The sequence below is a fragment of the Citrus clementina genome, unplaced genomic scaffold, assembly GCF_000493195.1.
Source record: "Citrus clementina cultivar Clemenules unplaced genomic scaffold, Citrus_clementina_v1.0 scaffold_3, whole genome shotgun sequence".
In the NCBI taxonomy this organism is placed as follows: Eukaryota; Viridiplantae; Streptophyta; class Magnoliopsida; order Sapindales; family Rutaceae; genus Citrus; species Citrus x clementina.
Genome location: NW_006262339.1, coordinates 40,113,236 through 40,131,203, shown reverse-complemented (window position 1 = coordinate 40,131,203; position 17,968 = coordinate 40,113,236). Strand labels below are relative to the sequence as shown.

Here is a 17,968-nt window from a genome sequence, read left to right as displayed (position 1 = left end):
AAAATAAACTACCACTTTTTTAAAAAAAGTTTCTACTAATATTTTATTATTTTAATGAAAAATAATTATATCTCATCTTTCATAAATTCTAATCTATAAATAAAAAATAATTTAAACTTATATTTATTTTGATAACCATATAATATTTTTATAATAAAATTTATTAAATATATATTATATTATTTTCAAACTTACAGTGTCCGTCCGGAACAATATAATTTATCAAATATCTAAATATATTTTTTATTCAATAACTTTTATTTAATGGCAAAAAGTAGAAGCAAGCATCAGACATACATTCCAAAGTGACCCTAATTCGATGAGACCGCTAGAAAGAAATGCTCATTTTGACAGGTAGGGAAAAAAAAAACAAAAACCATGTATTATATAGTTAACACTTAACAACCACCACCACCACGGGCACGGCACTCGCTAGTTGTAGTTGCTACCAAACACAGAGAGAGAGAGAGAGAGTGTGGAGGGTAGTTTGGTCTGTGAAATTGGAAAGGGGCAACTGACTCGTAACTACCACCATCCCAACTACATTTGCATATCATCCCAGCTCAGCTAAGCTAACCCACACACACACTTTCAATGCTCCTCCAGTCAACCCCTCTTTTTTAATTAATTAATTAATATTTAATATAATAATCTCTTATTTTATTTTATTAAACTCACTTCATCACCTTTACTACTTCTCTTTTCTCTTAACAATAAATACCTGTACAACCCCCCCCTCCCTCCCTCCATCCTGTCTTCCTCTTCAAACAAAATCTCAACTCTTCCTTCTCCTTCTTGAATTAATTGGAAATTACTTAAATCTCCCTCTCCTCCCAAAAATGGCGCCACCAGCATCATCCGGTATTGAAGAAGAAATTGCAGTTGATCGAGACGGTTATGATTCTTCAAACGCAACAAAGACAGTATGCGTAATGGACGCCTCTGGCCACTTTGCCTCCGCCCTCGTCCGCCGTCTCTTGCTTAGAGGCTACACCGTCCACGCTGCCCTCCACAACCACGGTATTAATTTATTACTTCATTTCTTTCTTCCTCTCTCTTTCTTTTTTTTCTTCATTATTTTCATTTCTTCAATTCAATTTTTGATTTTTTTTTTTTGGTAATTATAGCAATACATTTTCCCAAAAAAAATATAAACAACAAAAAATGTTTTTAGAGCTGTTTCATTTTGTTGGTGCACGCACGTGTCCAGCTAATTCATTCAATTCTGCCAGCTAACTCAAAAGTAATTAAACAAAAAAGGTCATTTTTCTGGAATAAAAATTCTTATTGAGTTAGACAAAATAAATAAGAAAATAAAAAATTTTAAAATAAAACTCAACTAGCTTAAAATAATCCTTATCATCTATTATTTTGACTAATACTTCTTGGGAATGGAATCCAAAACGATATCGCCTTCTACTTTTATGATGTGTCTGTCTGTGCATCACGCATTGCATCATCACAAGTCCACAACTTTGCAAAGGTTAACTGAACGTGGTTTTGAGGTTGACGCCACGCACGTACATTGCCTTGGTTTTCTTTTCATTATTTTAATTCTTTTAAGTAATTCAATTTCCAATCATTAACTAATATTTTATTTTTTATCTTATCTTGTTTTGATATTTTTCAACCAAAAAAAAAAAAAAGCAGGAAAATTGCAGTGTATCGAAGGAGAGTTAATTAATTACAACGAGGAGAAGAAATTGAAAGTTTTCCAGGCAGACCCCTTTGATTACCACAGCCTCGTGAATGCTTTAAAGGGTTGCTCCGGTCTGTTCTACTCCTTTGAGCCTCCCTCCGACCACTCCACCTACGATGTAACACGACTTTTCCTCTTCTTCTTCTTCTTCTTCTTCTTTTTTAATCTAATTATTATTGCGAGTTTGAAATTTTATATTATAAAAAATATATCGATAAATAAATTACTGGAATCATAAAATGACTAATAATAAAACGTGACTTGACTTGTCTGAAGCAGGAATTGACGGCGGAAGTAGAGACAATGGCAGCTCACAACGTGCTGGAAGCGTGCGCACAGACAAATACAGTTGACAAAGTCGTCTTCACGTCTTCTCTAACCGCCGTCGTCTGGAGTAACCACCGCGACAATCCGACGTCGCACGACTTCGATGAGCGAAATTGGAGTGACGTCAATTTGTGCAAGAAATTCAAGGTTTTTAATTTAATTAATTAATAAGCACTAATAATCTGCGAATATAATTAATTAATTAATTAATAATTAATAATAATTGTTTTTTTCTGGTTGTTAATGAACGAACAGCTATGGCATGGTTTGTCAAAGACGCTGGCGGAGAAGACAGCGTGGGCCCTAGCGATGGACCGAGGGATAAGCATGGTGTCGATAAACGGAGGGCTGGTGATGGGTCCAGACGTCACGATCTCGAATCCGTATCTAAAAGGAGCGGCCGAGATGTACGAAGATGGTGTGATGGCTTCGGTGGACCTGAGATTCTACGTTGATGCTCACATTTGCGTGTTCGAAGACGTTTCATCGTACGGTCGTTATCTCTGCTTCAACCACGTCATCAACTGCAACGAAGACGCCATGAAGCTCGCCCGCATGCTATTGCCACCCTCCGACACTTCAACTCCTCCGCTAAGGTTATTATCATATTATTATCATATTAGATATGATGACTCTTGAGATTTTTAATGTCATCGAAACATTACATAATCGTAAAATAAATTATTTTTCTATGTTGGTTATCGGAATTTAAATTTAAAACCTCTCATATTAGTATAAGAGATGTGACATAACTTAATAGTTCGAGTGCAATACCATACATACTCGATTGTAAATTCCATCATTTTATGTGTCATTATGTGTTAATTTATTTATAGGTAAAGTAATATGGCTTAATTATTTGTAATTCTTGCTGCAGTTTTGAGGATACAAGAGTGCACCCACAGAGAATAAGCAACAAGAAGCTGAACAAACTGATGGTAAATTTTGATGGCAAGTTTCAAGCTGATTGCTCCGCGGACTAATATGGCAATTATGTAATTTATAATTTTGTTTAAATATTTAAGTTCTTTTCTTGTGTATGTTTTACACAAATTAAGCTCTTATTGTTTCAAATGTTAAAAGCATAAGCTCTTATATTAAGGGTTAAGCTTCTTTGATCTTTCGAAATAAATAAATTCAATAAAAAAAAAAGAGCCTGAAATTTAAGAAATTTGTAAGTGCCTGTTGAAATTCTTCGCAAACTTCTGAAAATTTAAGAAATGTATCATAAACCCGTGTTTTATAAGAAAGGTTATCATCGCCGTCAACTGAATGATTAAATATGATATTATTACACGCGAGATTACAAAATTGCAAGATATGCATTTTGCGCATAGCTTGAATTAATCTTTGTTAAAAAGCCCAGCACAACGAATTGAGGCTCATTTGATGGCAGCTCAGCTATGCCCCTTGAGGGCCACCTCGAATCTCTGACATACCCCATTTTGAAAGTACAGGTTAACTTCTATTTGTCATGTTTCTACTGTCTTAAACCAACCTCATTTTACTGTTAAGAAGACAAAAAGTTTGGTGAAGTACTTCATAACGCAATCCCCCACTTGCCCTAATCCTTTGAATGGTAAATGGTGACGCGTTGATTTGAATAATTTTCAATAATTTGGAGACAAATTGAAGTATGTCAGCATATCTACTGGTAAATGAAAATTGATCCTATAACTTACTAATGATATTTACAAATTCTCCATATAAATACTGGAAATATTTGCATTCTCATGCAAGGACTCAAATGCTCTTCTTCAAAACGTACCAAGATACAATTTTCTAATTCTCCGTTTTGATGTTAGGTGGACTCAAGCTCACTTATCTAAAATAAATATGTACAACCACAACATGCCTAACATAAAACACGAAGGATTTGGAGTTCAAAGGTGACAAATGGACAACAACCTTTTGTAAACTGTAAATTTGTAATAAAGCATTTATAAAATTCAAACATTCGGCACGGCATATTTTAGGCACTCAACGACATTGAGGTAACCGAAGATAGCTTGAACTTTCGGACTTTGGTAGAATTCACTGGCTGAAATAAAACTTCAGTACTTGATCTCACAGTTACTTCGTTCCACTCAGAAGATGCACCTTCACTTCGATAGTCTCGAGATGAGTACAACACTTGGAGTCTTGAAGGAGCTGCATTTGCCGTGAACAGTTAATTGAATATCCAAAGGGGACAAAAAACCATAATATGTTCAACTTATAGGGTTGAGTGGCTTTATGTGTTGCGTAGTAGTCTTTTAACTAAAGGAGGTCTGCTGGCTCAATGACAGCAACTCAGCCAGTCATTTTTCAGGCAGTTATCTGAGAAAGGTAGCTCAAAACAAATCTACCCTATAAACCACAGTTAAATCGATATCCATAATCCATGCACCAGAAACAACAATCCTATGTAACTGTTAGTATCATTCTTAAAAGCAGATTTTTTGGCATGCAATTAATATATTATCCTTGCCACCCAGCTTTCACATGCAAAGAAAAACCAGTCTGACTCTAATCCATATGCTTTACTGTTAATCTTTATCTTATTTTTCTATTTCCATCTGCTGCAACTATGACATGACAATTCACAATTGCCTTCATATCCTCGCTGAATGGCATAAAGTAATTGAAAAGAACAAGTATGGACTTCTTTTGGACAAAAAGAAAAAAATAAATTCAACTAATAGACAGGAAGATCTACAAAAGGTGAACAAGTTAGTCCATGAATCCCAGAAAAACACCAGGAATTCACAAATTGGTAGGAAAAAAAAAAAGCTTCAAAAAGATTCTATCTGGGTTATGAAAAAAAAACCTGAATTGAAAGCCTTCTAACAGCTCTATAAAAGACTGAACTAAACTCTACAAAGACAATGGGAGGATCCTTCCCATTTTCATATGAATGAAGAAAAATCTAAAAGCAATGTACAGGAAACTTTGTGGCATATGGTACTTCCAATTAAGTTACATTCACATTAGGGCTTGCTTGATGATTCAATGACGCATTCAGTTGGACCGTTGATAAATCTAGAAATTAGATGAATCTTAAATTCATTTATAGTAGAAGCCTATGTCATGAAATTTGATAGCAGCATACACATCAAATAAACCTAATGAAATTCATCAAACAGGACAATTTTGACCAAGTCAAAGTTCAAGTATATGTTTATGTAGTACAGGGGTATCACACTGAAGCAGGGTCAGGGATAATGTAGGAAATCCCTGTAACAGTAATGAGATAACACTAATGGACTCAGTCCTCATAACTACATCTTCTAGATTACAGATGTTCTTTTCGATCAGGACTAGCGTAGTCATAACCAGGACTAAAGCCCTGTCATGATACATAAATGCATGCCCCTTGAATTGGTACAAATGGATGAAGTTTACAGTCTTAAAATCCAAAGTTCCCAATTTCTTATCTATCAGGGTTTATTTTCAAATAATCAAACAAAATATCAACCAAAAAGAAAAAAGAAAAAGAAAAAGAATGCCTTTACTGCTTACCTAATCCAAACATACTTGTCTTTTGGACATCCAGACGACTAACTTTCGATCTTTTGATATATCTCAAGGCCTGGATGTCTTCTTGCTTCCCTTTAAATTCCAGAAATTCACCAAGAACATGTTTATTGCCCTTAACCTCCAACCTGCACATGGTAAAGAACTTGTTTCCTGCTTTATTAAATGATAACAATCCAAACATATAAAATCAGTGATGGGAAGAACTCAAACAATTATCAATCATCAGAAAATTACACTGATGTATAGCTCAAGTGATGGGACAGTGTGATGTAGGACAGGGAGAAAGAAACTAGAGAGAGAAGAAAAGGGAAAAGAAATACAGGGAATAGAAAGATCAAATAAGGAAGTCATCATGCTTTTCACTATTGAATAGTATACTTAAACGTATTTTATATGCTCAAACACGAACAAAATAAACAGAGAGAATCCTAGTCTAAGCCTAATGCAAAATAATATAAGAAATCCAAGATAGCCCAATCCAAAATAAGCATATCAAAATCCTACAATGTAAGTATGTAACCGAAGTCAATAAAAATATAAAATATGCTTATTTCTAATATAGGTAAGCACGTCTCCAATAGAATTTCCATCACAGTGGGCTAGCTCAAGCACTTCAACTCTAAGGCTTGAAAAGAATGTTCCAGCAGACACAATCTCAATTTAGTTCAAAGTCATCCAACAAGATGTAGTCAAAAGGCAAAAGACCCAATCAAAGAGTACATTCCACTGCACCAAAATGCATTTATAACAAAATGGAAAAAGTATCTAAGCATACTGAAAGCCTATGATTTCAAGTGTGCATATAAGAGACTTGCACAGTACACCCATATTTTAAACTTTGCTCTTAAAGATGAAGAGGCAGAGAAAAATACCCAAACATGTTTATATGAGAACATAAGAGAGACAAACAAAACATATGCTACAAATAAAATTTTACATCATTATAATCCCAATGTATTGGACAAGGTTACCAACACTAGTAACATTTTCTACAACTTAAAATATATGTCAATCATTTATCTGCTCGATACCATTGTTGAGAAAACACAAAATAAGAATATTCGATGTCAAATTTCACTATCTAGTCATTTTGGATGTGTTCTTTGGAATCCACATCATTCACCATATCAGATATAATTGCAAACAAAATATAATAATATGCAGACTGTTAAAATCAACATAAATATCATTTCTCATTTCTCTCTTCACTCTCAACCATTTCTTTCTACCATAACATTGAGAAATTTATGGCAAAGGTAGAATCAAACCTATCCCAAATAGGAGCTGTGCTGAGAATGAAATTGAGTTGCTGATGTATAGATTCCTGCATCTCCTTTTTACCACCTCGAAAGGCACCCTTAATCCAACCAGAAAGCATACTTTTGTTCTCTGACTTCATAAGCATCCATTGGTCATAACTAATGACCTCAGGTGGGAAGTAGCTTGCATTAATGACCCTGAATATTAAAACCAAATTTCATAAGCTATATCTCCACCCACAATATGTAACCCTCAGAATATAAATATAATATAGAGACATCTAGTGAGTTAGAGACCAAATTTATCCAATTTCATTTCTAAAAACTTCTTTCAATTGTCTTGTCCAAGCAGGATAAGACCAAGTATAAGAAGCATTTTGATATACAATAATTACATTATGCAGGATAATCATCTTCCAGGTCAGCAGTATCACTGAGAAACTCCTACCCTAAAAACTTCGTCCCTGTGGATTGCAACACATTGGCAGAAATATCGCATACTGATCATCGGTAGAACATGCAATAATTACTCATAAACTAAAACTTACGGCAGTAGAACACAGTCAAGTACACATTTTACCAAAACCATAAAAGCACTAATTGCAAAGAAAATGATTCATCAACTAAAGTACGATCAGATCAGCTAAATCAATGCTCTGCAATTTTGGTTCCATAAACTATACAGCATCCCTTGGATCACAGTTGCAAAGATGTAACAACATACCGAAATTTTGGATTGGGGATTATCACTTTGTAAGACAAATATCCTTCCGGCAAAGCAACTTCCCTTTGTTCAAGATATGATTCAAGAATTGAAGCTTGCTTTTTAGCGTCTGCCACCTGAAACACAGACATTCACAGAAATAATTAAGAATGAATGATAAACCCAGCAGTGAACACATATTATTATTTCCAATTCTTAATCTTTCAGTTTCCTAGAAAGCTAAAGTGATGTATACTACGGAGAGATAAGAAACGACAAACAAAATCATGTGGATTCCTGGAGGATGATACTGTAATATCATTTAGTAACATGGTGGTACTCTCTAAAGCAAAAAATTCATACATTGGAGATATGGATAAAATAAGATATATATACATGTCATCAATATACAGTCGATGCATTATTTTCATAGCGGTAAGCTCCAAACCAGCCACCAATCATGTAATATTATGGGAAGCATACAACCTACGGTGATAATTACAGATATGTATGACTTACGGGATCAGGATGAGCAGCCGATCTGTGTCTACCTACAGCTTCACAAACCCAGCTGCCATCCGCGTTTACTGTCACAAATCCCGATAAATTCTTGACAGAGATCACCACTGCCTCGCTGAGATAACACATTTTAACAATTACTGACAAGTATTATTTCTTCTGTTCTAATGTATTTAGGTCATTCAAATCATCGCTATATGGGGAAATAGTTAAATTAAGCTCATTCCAAAAAGTTAAATATTTTATCAGCAAAACAAATAGCAGAAAACAATCTGATAAATCAAAACAAATAAAGACGGGAAAAAAAAGAAAGAAATATATACCCTTTAGTGATAAGAACTATATCGATATTCTGTCGTGAACCAGTATCGGGATCAGGAATTCGAAGCCCCACGTATGCCTTTCCTTTATAAAGCTTTTCAAGTCTACAAATTTTAAAAAAATTTAAAAAAATAAAGAGTCAAATAATATGATCATACAAAAGAAACAAGGTATAAATTTTGAATTTCACGTTTCATAGAGAAATGGAATTTAATTAACAAGTGAAAAATTGAACCTGGCGGCAACAGAGAAGATGGCATTAGAGTCGGATGTTTCGACGTCCAAAACGTCGTCGTCGTAGAAGAGTTTCTTGCAGATTTTGTAAATGACGAGACCGCAGAGAATCTGCACCCACATCCTTTGCTTCTGCTGTTGAGAAAATTGTACCGTTGTTGTTGCTCACACTTAGCCTCTTAATGCTTCTTTTAGGCTTATGGCCGAAGAGACCAAAAGCGACGCCGTGTTGACTAACGCCGTTGTTATGACTTCTGTGTGCTTAGTCAGTAAGCAAACAGCCCGACTGATGACTCTCGTGAAACTATTTTATAAGATGATCATTTGTGCTTTGATTTTTCAAGTACGGCAATTAAGAACCACTTTCGACATTTTTATTAATTGTTTATTTATTGAAGGTCTGTTTTCTACGTGTGTACCCAAAATTTAAAATTTAAGAATTTATCTAATCTAAGCGTCCTGTACAAATTTCGTGTCTATTGATAGAGTGGATAATTGAGATTTATCTTACTTCTATGTTTTCATTTATACACATTAATCACCCACTTGAATTGGGGTATATTTATACACATTAATCACCATCATATCTAAACATACTCATATTAGGAGTCTCAATCTTGACTCTAATCAACTTTAAACAACCAATGTACAACGTCTTGAGAAAGAGACTTGACATCATAACATTTTGCAATTTGCAGCGTATGTAGCCCAATTACTGATTGCTAAACTCGATAAGGAAGGGCGAATATAGATCGGATGAACCGATGAAGAGTACGCGACATCCACATTATCTAATGTAAAAATATTTAATAAGGTCTTCTTTAAGTGGGACAATAACAACTGAGCTCCATAAATGCAACTGATGCCGAAAATTTCGAATTCATTGACAACAATAGCAAGAACAAGAAATTGTTTACAAATTTGGCTGTAAGAGCCTCATAAAGAGTCATATATATAATATATATACAAAAGAACTTTAGCATATTGATATTTTCTTCCACATGTACAATATAGTTCGACAAGGACATTATACATCCGTGATCCGACCACAGAAACACTGAAGGAGGCCACGCCTTGATCGGCCTCAAGCCACAATGAGAATGATGACAATAAGCAAAATGATTCCAAAAATCACCAATAGCAAACAACTCTGCAGGAAAAAAAAAATTGTTTCATCAGATTCCTTTTCCAGAAGGATGAACCAAAGAACAATCTATAAATATGTTATCATAAAAGGACAGTCTACAAAAAAGATGAACAAAAGTTGTCCTTAAAACAGTTCTGCCGAGAAATATTGACAAATGATAAATTATTTATTTGCTAGAATTCCTACGCCATCATCTATCACCCCAATTTCCCACACAGACCCATTAATTATCTTTGTCGTCGTAAAGTACAACACTCGTAACCTAAAAGCTAAGGTTGAGATATAGTTTCAGGCATGTTCACATTATCTCAACACGTGAATCGTGATCAGAAGAAAAGAAGAAAATGGTTCATTGATCAAACTTTACCAGAGATGAACTAGATTTCTGTATTTTAGATGCCTTCGCAAGTTGGGTGGTAGCTTGTGCAGTCGAAGCATGGGAGCTCTCAATGTTAGAGCTAATGTCATCTGAAAGAACAGCATGCTTGACATCAATGCTAGAGTCGATACAACATTTTTAAGCAAGAAGAAAGGAAATTCAGAAATTAATTGATTGATATACAGGACAGAAAGCTCACCAATCATTACTCCTTGCTCATGAACCAACACGGCTAAATCTTTGAAAATCTCATTTACCTCACTAATTTGTTCCTGAATTTCTTTGATCCCCTGCTCTCTTTCTTCAATAATGGCCTCGTTGAATGTGATCTCATTGTCCAGCAGTACAACTTCTTGTCTAAATAAAATTTATAGAATAGACAGGATGAATCATAAGCACCTATTCCAATATCAATGTTATAAAGCACTCAAAGAATGAAGTGTATAAGTACAGACACAGGATGAATTTAGCAGTATTATAGAACTGGTAATTAACCTCCTTGTTCTATATGAGACCCGTCCTTACTAAGAAAGATTTTGAAAAGGTAAATGAAGAAAACTGAAAGGAAAGAATTTACAAAAGGATGCACATAAGTTGTTCCTGCACCTTAAGTCCTCTAAAATAGTCAAACAGACTCTCTATTGCCAAATATCCAATATAAAAGGTAAACATCCACCGTTTCACCTCAAATAGTACAATGTTTTACAATTTAAGCCAGAGTTCCCTCGCTTAAAGCCTCATTATCCACTTATAATCCAAGCAGTCTCAGGATCCTACTTGTTTCTTAATCTTCAGTTCTTAACTGTGGGAATCTTATCAAGAGGTTTGTTTACTTGGTCCAGAAAAGTGACAAATTTTCTAAGTCTCAATGTACAAGTAATAATATACATAGAGCTGAAATGCCGCCGGTCCTGTATCCATTAGTTGTGGGAGCTTGATGTATGCTCAGGATTGTACACATCGTAGGAGTACTTGGGAGATACTTGAGCAATCCTAGTTTTGAACAAATGGAAGGCTGCAAAGAAGGTGCACTGATACCAATTGATGAATAATTTTAAATTTAAATCTCATGATCTTGCATATCCATTCAAACACATGATTAGAGAGGGAAAGAAAATTTGTTACCTTGATCTTGAGCTCAATATTTGTAGAACTAGTGATCTTGAACCTTTATCCAAAACTCTATTTAATTTAAGGTTATACTTGTCCATAATATACTACTAATAGGGTGTAACAAAATAAGACTTATCAACACACTATGGGTGTGTTTGGTTGTAGTATTAAGGGGGTATTAAATTACTGTTCACATTAAGTTAATGCTTGTATCATGTTTGGGAGAACATGACATGGTTTAAGGGTACTGTAGCTAATGCGGCAGTTGCCGCATTAGCTTACCTTTTTTTTTTCTTTTTCTTTTTCCTTCTTTCGCATTTGCTTTTTGCTTTAACTTTTGCTTGTAATAATAATAAAAAAAATATAACTTTTTAATTTAATATAATATTATATAATATTTTTATTTTTAAATTATAATTTAATATAAATTAATAAATATATAATTTATTATTCAATAATATTATATTTTTATTTTTATATTATAATTTATTAATAAATTTATAATATAATATAACTAATAATAAATATTTAGATATGAATAAATTTGAATAATATTAATTTAAAATTAATAAGAATATAAATAATAATATTAAATATTAATATAATAAAATATATAATTTAAATTAATTACAAAAAAATTAATATAGTACAGTGTAGTGCCAAACATTGTACAACATTATTATAATACAGTGCTAATACAATACAGCATAATACAATACACCAGTATTAAAATAATGCAATACAACATAATACAATACAGTATGCCAAACGCACCCTATATGATCATCTAATAAATGAGTCTATCAAAATTACTCCTTAAAATTTGACAATTGACATTAGACACATATTAATCTGATAAAACATAAAGGGTGCATTTGGCACACTGTATTGTATTATGTTGTATTGCATTATTTTAATACTGGTATATTGTATTATGTTGTATTACATTAGCACTGTATTATAATAATGTTGTACAATGCTTAGTGCTACACTGTATTGTATTAATTTTTTTGTGATTAATTTAAATTATACATTTTATTATATTAATATTCTATATTATTATTAATTTTAAATTAATGTTATTCAAATTTATTCATATCTAAATATTTATTATTAGTTATGTTATATTATAAATTTATTAATAAATTATAAAATAAAAATATTATATTATATTATTGAATAATAAATTATATATTTATTAATTTATATTAAATTATAATTTAAAAATAAAAATGTTATATAATATCATATTAAATTAAAAAATTATATTATTTATTATTATTATTATAAGCAAAAGCAAATGCAAAAGAAGAAAAAGAAAAAAAAAAAGGCAAGCTGCAAACGCAAAACAACGAAAAGAAAAAAAAAAAAAAAGAAACGCAAGCTGCAAACGCAAAACAACGAAAAGAAAAAAAAAAAAAAAACGCAAGCTAACGCGGCAAACTGCCGCATTAGCACAGTTACTTTAACCCATTCCTATGTTCTTCCAAACATGATACTAGTATTAATTTAATGTGAACAGTATTTTAATACACTATAATACTATGCACCAAACACAACCAAAGCACTTAGAATGATTTATACTAGTCCCCAATATATGAGAAATAAATAAAATCTCCCACTTGGATGGTATAAGTCATTCTAGTGACAAATTTAGAAAACATAGATATTTTGAAAACAACCTAATTAATTCATGTGACAATAACAAAAGGTCAAATGTGAGCAATCACCCAAATCATAACCAACTCTAAAATGCGTAAAAAGCACTATAATGGGATGAACAATTTTATAACTAATACATAAGAGCCTACACTCAGCCAAAGTATTTAACTCTGGCCCATTGGGAGTTACTATTCGGCCATTTGGTACTTTGGCCAAGAGCAGTTTGCTCTAATTACCTCCCATTTATTTCTTGTGTATATGTGCAGGGTGGTGATAATCTGAACAAGAAGCTTAAATAGAGTATTGGATCTATGGTTCAATATCACTCATAAGCTGAACAAGAAGATTAAATAGAGTTTTGGATTTAAGGTCTAAGATCACTGGTTCTACAATTATTGAGCTCAACAGCATCTTGCAAAATGGTGAATCAAGGCAACAAATTGTGCCTCTCTAAACATATGTTTGAATGGATATGCAAGATCATGGGATTTATGTTCAAAATTATGCATCAATTGGTATCAGAGCACCTTCTTCTGCAGCCTTCCAGTGTTCAAAACCGGGATTGCTTTAGCATCTCCCAAGTACTAGAAAGCATATGAAAGACCATAAGTAACAAGAGATCAACAATTTGATACAATATAAACCGGCATGCTCCACTAGCAAATGACGAAAAGTGACAGTTTACATTTTCAAAGGGAACAACACCCAAAAACGCATCTCAAGTAGCCCATGAAGTGGACGCCACTGCGTCATTAAAGAAATTTTGCGGGAGTGGAGAACAGAAAAGAGTATATTCCTTTTTGACATATTCTGTTAAGTAGGACTGAGAGATCATAGTAAACCACAGCTTCACCTAGCATAGGGTGGGTTGGCAGGAAATACACTTTCAATATGTCGTAGTTCAAATTAACAACAAATTCAGAAGAACTACCTCGAAGGCAATCTAAGTGGAGAAAGAATTTTATATCCTTAAATGCAATAAAAATTATTAATCTGTCTCAGGAAACTGTACTGAACTAGTATTTGATGAATGTAAGGTTGTATGATGTAAATACAGAGTAATTGTTTACCTTTTCGATTCTTGAAGAAGAAGTTGCTGTTGGGAAGTCCTCGAAGAACTTATTTCTGGTTCCTGGGGAGAGTAGCTGCATCACAGTTGATGAAAAGCAAAATAAAGCATACGAATTATGATCATAAAACAGCAAAAGAATCTAACTATTCCTACAAGCAACTGCAGAATGTCCCAACGTTGATGATTATAACAAAACCACCATTCTGCTTCTGGGAGATCAAATGAAGCTCAATTAGTTTCTGCTAGACAAGAAACAAAAAACATAACCAATACAGGGAACATGGGAATACCAAACCATTTCAGCTTTTGCGCCATGACAATCTCACTCAAATTACAAGAACCTACACATTATACTATAATATACTGGGGTTCCCAGCCAAAACCACACATGCAAGTTTCCCTGCATGTGGCTCGTCCGTGCCGTCCAAGACGCTGCCTGAGACTCAGCATGAGATCGTTAGTGGACACGATCCAATCCATTCTGGGATACCAAAAATGAAGCCTTTCGACTTGATTCATAGATAGAATTAATGACAGATAGACAAAAGATAGACAAACGAGATACCTTTCCTTATCTAAAAAGAAAAAGCAGAATAGATTAGACATCCCTTAAGATGTCTATGTATCCTTTATCATCTCCCGATTCTTTTATATCATTCCATTCAATGTGCAAATTGTCCAGGACAGGCTAGGATCTCATTAAAAATTTTGTGAATTCTGAGAGTCTGTACATTAGACAGGACTCCCAAACATGTACCAACTATTTGAAGGCACTAGTTCGGTATATTGTGCGTGCACCAGAATTGTTATTAAATGAGATAATCTATATGCAACTTATATAAAACGATAATTATGTGAACAATAGCATAATCTTCCGAAAGTTACTCACTAGGAAATTGTAACCGAGTTAATGACAGACACTATATCGAGCTCATATTGATTCAAAGTGAAAAACTCTCCGAATACATCCTCGGAACTAATCGACATCCTTTGCACAATGAAATGAGCTCAGCAGTATACAGCATTGTCCAATGAGCAGAAACTGTAAATAATACTATATTTGCTTGTGTACCTGGAGGCGGAGCATGTGTGTGTATTTATCACACTTTTTAGCCAAGTTCCAGTGAATTAGACAACATCTACATGTTAAAGCCACAAATGATTGGCCATATAATATATATATATTTCCCTTTTTTCCCCTAGAAGGGGACAAAAGCAAAGAATAATGGTAGATACAGATTAGTGACATAAATTAGAACCCCTGAACTTCCTTCCACCATTTTCATCCAAGATATTATAAATTATAGGTACTAATGGATTTTTGTTAACTCTTAATGCATCTTCAAATCTTTAACAAGATACAAATCAAAAAGTAGCGTGCCTAAACCATTTATAAAACACAGACATTATGGACTTAAAATTGTGTTGATAAATTTTCCAAGGTGTAGACTTATTTGTATTTTGTCAAGTTTTCATACTCTCGAAATTTCAATTTTATTGGCATTAAGATTCCTTCTGTTCCATTTGGTATCACTAATATAAAATAGGAGACAGTATTTACTCCAAGTCAGAAGGCAGTCAGGATTTACCAAAGCAAGCAAGCATAAATAGTTCAAGTGTTTAGTTAAAATTACCTAGATGAAAGAGATTCTTTGGGAACAAAAGGTGCATAGGTTGTTTCCCTCTCAGCTGCAAGCCTTTGGGCCTTTTGAAACTCTTTAAGAACAGACTGAAAATCTTTTGCTAGCTTAGCATCAGCAATCTTCCTAATGGGCTGCAATTTAATGAAAAAAAAAATTCAGTGCTTAAGACATAAATCAAATCCTTCACACATCATAATGAGTAGATAAATGAATGTGGAACCGAACCCTATCCTACCAATTTTTCAAAGAAATGGGTGAGTTTGAATAGAATTGTCGAGAAAAAGAATATTGAAAGAAAAGGGGGGAAAAAAAAAGGACTGGCTGATGATGATTAAATGCTAACTGAGAAAAATCTAAAGGAACTTCCAAGGGCTAACTTAAAAGAGGGGGCATTGGCTATTTTGATTGAAAGATGAAGAAGAAGGCTCCACAGAAGGAGTGGTGCAGAAGCCAGAGACTCAGAGATGTTGTAATAAGGTAGAAAAGACCAGTGGCAGGTTAAGGTTGCTTAAGATGACTGAATGAAAATACCACTTAAGAATAAAATCTAAACATGAATATTGGGGGGAAAATATTTCCAAAAGCAAGAAGAGCAATACTTAAACTAACCACGCACAATGAAAACATGAATAACAAATGCAAATTCAATAATCATTACTAGAAAACCAGGCATTTGTTTATATAAATAGAACATTTCATATTTACTTACGCTGACTTCTGTGTGGTGATCAGCTTCACTAGCTTGCTTAAGTTTACTTGATGTATCTTTCACCAATTGCCCAATATGTAGCCTTGTTTTGTGTCTGCCAGCCAATTCAAAGCAATAAAAAGTTAAAAACACAAACAAACGATTCAAATTTTACTTTCTACAGTACCTCAAGATATCAAAGGAATCTAAAATATACAAGGTCAAAAGGCATATGCCCGTTGTTTTTGTAATCCATGAAAAGGACTTGAGAATTAAGAAAAAATAACGGTAGATGAAAACAAATCACAGATTTTCGCTCTAGTTTCTTCATAAATTTCAGACAAAGAGAAAAGTCAGGCTAAAAAGTTGACCAGTTAAATTTAAGATTAGGAAGAAAAGGATGGAAAAAAATTTATCACAAGTTACTATAATCCTCCGGTAAATTGACAATTTGCAATTTCTACTACACCAAACTTCATCCGCAAAAGAAGAAAAAAAATATAAATTTATTTTTAAAAAAAATCCAGAACAGCATCAACAGTGATGAAAATTGAAAAGCACATATTTTTAATCACATTAATCAACCAATGGTTAATTAAGAAGTGTTATTTGTTTGTTAATTTTGTCATCAACATTACACTAGCGGCAACGGAGAGTACAATCAGTTACAGCATAATGTACAAGCACTAAAGTGAAAAACCCCAGGAAACAAAATTTCCGAAATAAGAATCACAATTGAAAAATAAAATTTTTTAAAAATAAAATAAAATACTCACAGTTTATCGCGTAGGTCAAGGGTGTCTTTGGGGGTACCGAGGGAATTGACAAGGCGATAGAAGGAGGAAACGGCGGTGTTGATCTGGAAAATAGCAGCGGCCACGGCTTGAGACGCGTCCTGCGATTGGCTTTGACTTTGCTGCTGCTGCTTTCGTTTAGCAGCATTAAAGGGATTTTGAGGAGGAACCCTCACACCAGCCTCGAGATCTTGAAAGCTCATAGTTTTTTTTTTTTTTTTTTTTTTTGCTCTTTTGTTTCTGTAAATCTTTTTGGAATTGAACTCGAATAATTAGTTTTGTTTGCTGATGATGCTTTTTGCTTGTAGAGAAATAGAATGGAGGAAACGTCGCGTTGGGGAGAATCCAAGGAGGGATGTTTTGTCTTCGTTTCAAATTTGTGTTGCGTTTTGTGTTGAACTGTTCTTGTTGTTGGTGGTTGTACTTGTTAAGTCAATTCCGCAGGAAGCTTCCCTTTTGGGCCCAACAGTCATTTCAGTCTATGGACCGGTTTGTCCTTATATTGATAGGTACAATTGGGTCAGAAGCCCACAAATCAAATTCCAATATAAAGATTATCTCAAAGTAATTCCCACACAATTTCAAAATTAAGAGTCTCAAATCCTCCGGATTAAACGAGAAGCGAACATGCGTACAAAGTTTATTAGAGAACCGGTTCTGAAAACATGCTTACAAAAATATTTCTAATCTCCCGATTCATGTTTAAAGCGTTTTTCTTAACCATATTTCTTTTGGCAAAACATGAACGAAGACAACCGTATTCACAATAACTTTTTAGAAAATCAGCGAAAAATTTTACTGAATTCTTAATATTTTTGTCTAAACAAAAATTTATTTTCAAAAACCATTTTTTAATTTTTTTTTCCATTGAATAATAACAAAAACTAGT

At 33.6% G+C, this 17,968-nt stretch overlaps 3 protein-coding genes across 4 annotated transcripts; 1 reads left to right on the top strand and 2 right to left on the bottom strand.

Moving 5' to 3' along the window:
• The first annotated feature begins 691 nt into the window (after positions 1–691).
• On the top strand, positions 692–3,168 carry LOC18049026 (cinnamoyl-CoA reductase-like SNL6). 2 transcript variants are annotated; one of them, XM_006443178.2, is made up of 5 exons: positions 692–1,020; positions 1,648–1,817; positions 1,979–2,173; positions 2,282–2,622; positions 2,904–3,168. In XM_006443178.2, the coding sequence occupies exons 1-5, from the start codon at positions 840–842 to the stop codon at positions 3,007–3,009; spliced, it is 993 nt and encodes a 330-aa protein (XP_006443241.1). In that variant the 5' UTR covers positions 692–839; the 3' UTR covers positions 3,010–3,168. The 2 variants fall into 2 exon arrangements, with proteins under 2 accessions (XP_006443241.1, XP_006443240.1); XM_006443177.2 differs by having other exon boundaries at positions 693–1,020; positions 1,651–1,817.
• Positions 3,169–3,733: 565 nt separating this feature from the next.
• LOC18049025 lies at positions 3,734–8,904 on the bottom strand. Its single transcript, XM_006443176.2, has 7 exons — positions 8,583–8,904; positions 8,350–8,451; positions 8,027–8,141; positions 7,529–7,644; positions 6,814–7,002; positions 5,528–5,670; positions 3,734–4,177 (listed from the first exon to the last, which is right to left on the bottom strand). Exons 1-7 carry the CDS (start codon positions 8,702–8,704, stop codon positions 3,999–4,001), a joined length of 966 nt encoding a protein of 321 aa, XP_006443239.1. The 5' UTR covers positions 8,705–8,904; the 3' UTR covers positions 3,734–3,998.
• Positions 8,905–9,398: 494 nt separating this feature from the next.
• On the bottom strand, positions 9,399–17,496 carry LOC18049024 (syntaxin-22). Its single transcript, XM_006443174.2, has 7 exons — positions 17,062–17,496; positions 16,307–16,400; positions 15,589–15,728; positions 13,953–14,027; positions 10,307–10,464; positions 10,096–10,196; positions 9,399–9,731 (listed from the first exon to the last, which is right to left on the bottom strand). The coding sequence occupies exons 1-7, from the start codon at positions 17,280–17,282 to the stop codon at positions 9,666–9,668; spliced, it is 855 nt and encodes a 284-aa protein (XP_006443237.1). The 5' UTR covers positions 17,283–17,496; the 3' UTR covers positions 9,399–9,665.
• Between the last annotated feature and the right edge of the window lie 472 nt (positions 17,497–17,968).

What these genes read in the sequence shown, in the direction of transcription:
- LOC18049026 (XM_006443178.2), top strand. Translation starts at nt 840, where the DNA reads ATGGCGCCACCAGCATCATCCGGTATTGAAGAAGAAATTGCAGTTGAT. An exon ending in CGCTGCCCTCCACAACCACG is followed by an intron (nt 1,021 to 1,647) that starts GTATTAATTTAT and finishes AAAAAAAAAAAG; the next exon opens with CAGGAAAATTGCAGTGTATC. An exon ending in CCGACCACTCCACCTACGAT is followed by an intron (nt 1,818 to 1,978) that starts GTAACACGACTT and finishes TGTCTGAAGCAG; the next exon opens with GAATTGACGGCGGAAGTAGA.
- LOC18049025 (XM_006443176.2), bottom strand. Translation starts at nt 8,704, where the DNA reads ATGTGGGTGCAGATTCTCTGCGGTCTCGTCATTTACAAAATCTGCAAG. An exon ending in CGGCTGCTCATCCTGATCCC is followed by an intron (nt 7,645 to 8,026) that starts GTAAGTCATACA and finishes TCTGTGTTTCAG; the next exon opens with GTGGCAGACGCTAAAAAGCA. An exon ending in GACAAGTATGTTTGGATTAG is followed by an intron (nt 4,178 to 5,527) that starts GTAAGCAGTAAA and finishes CGGCAAATGCAG; the next exon opens with CTCCTTCAAGACTCCAAGTG.
- LOC18049024 (XM_006443174.2), bottom strand. Translation starts at nt 17,282, where the DNA reads ATGAGCTTTCAAGATCTCGAGGCTGGTGTGAGGGTTCCTCCTCAAAAT. An exon ending in CTTGACCTACGCGATAAACT is followed by an intron (nt 16,401 to 17,061) that starts GTGAGTATTTTA and finishes ATTGGCTGGCAG; the next exon opens with ACACAAAACAAGGCTACATA. An exon ending in AGAAATCTAGTTCATCTCTG is followed by an intron (nt 9,732 to 10,095) that starts GTAAAGTTTGAT and finishes TTTTTCCTGCAG; the next exon opens with AGTTGTTTGCTATTGGTGAT.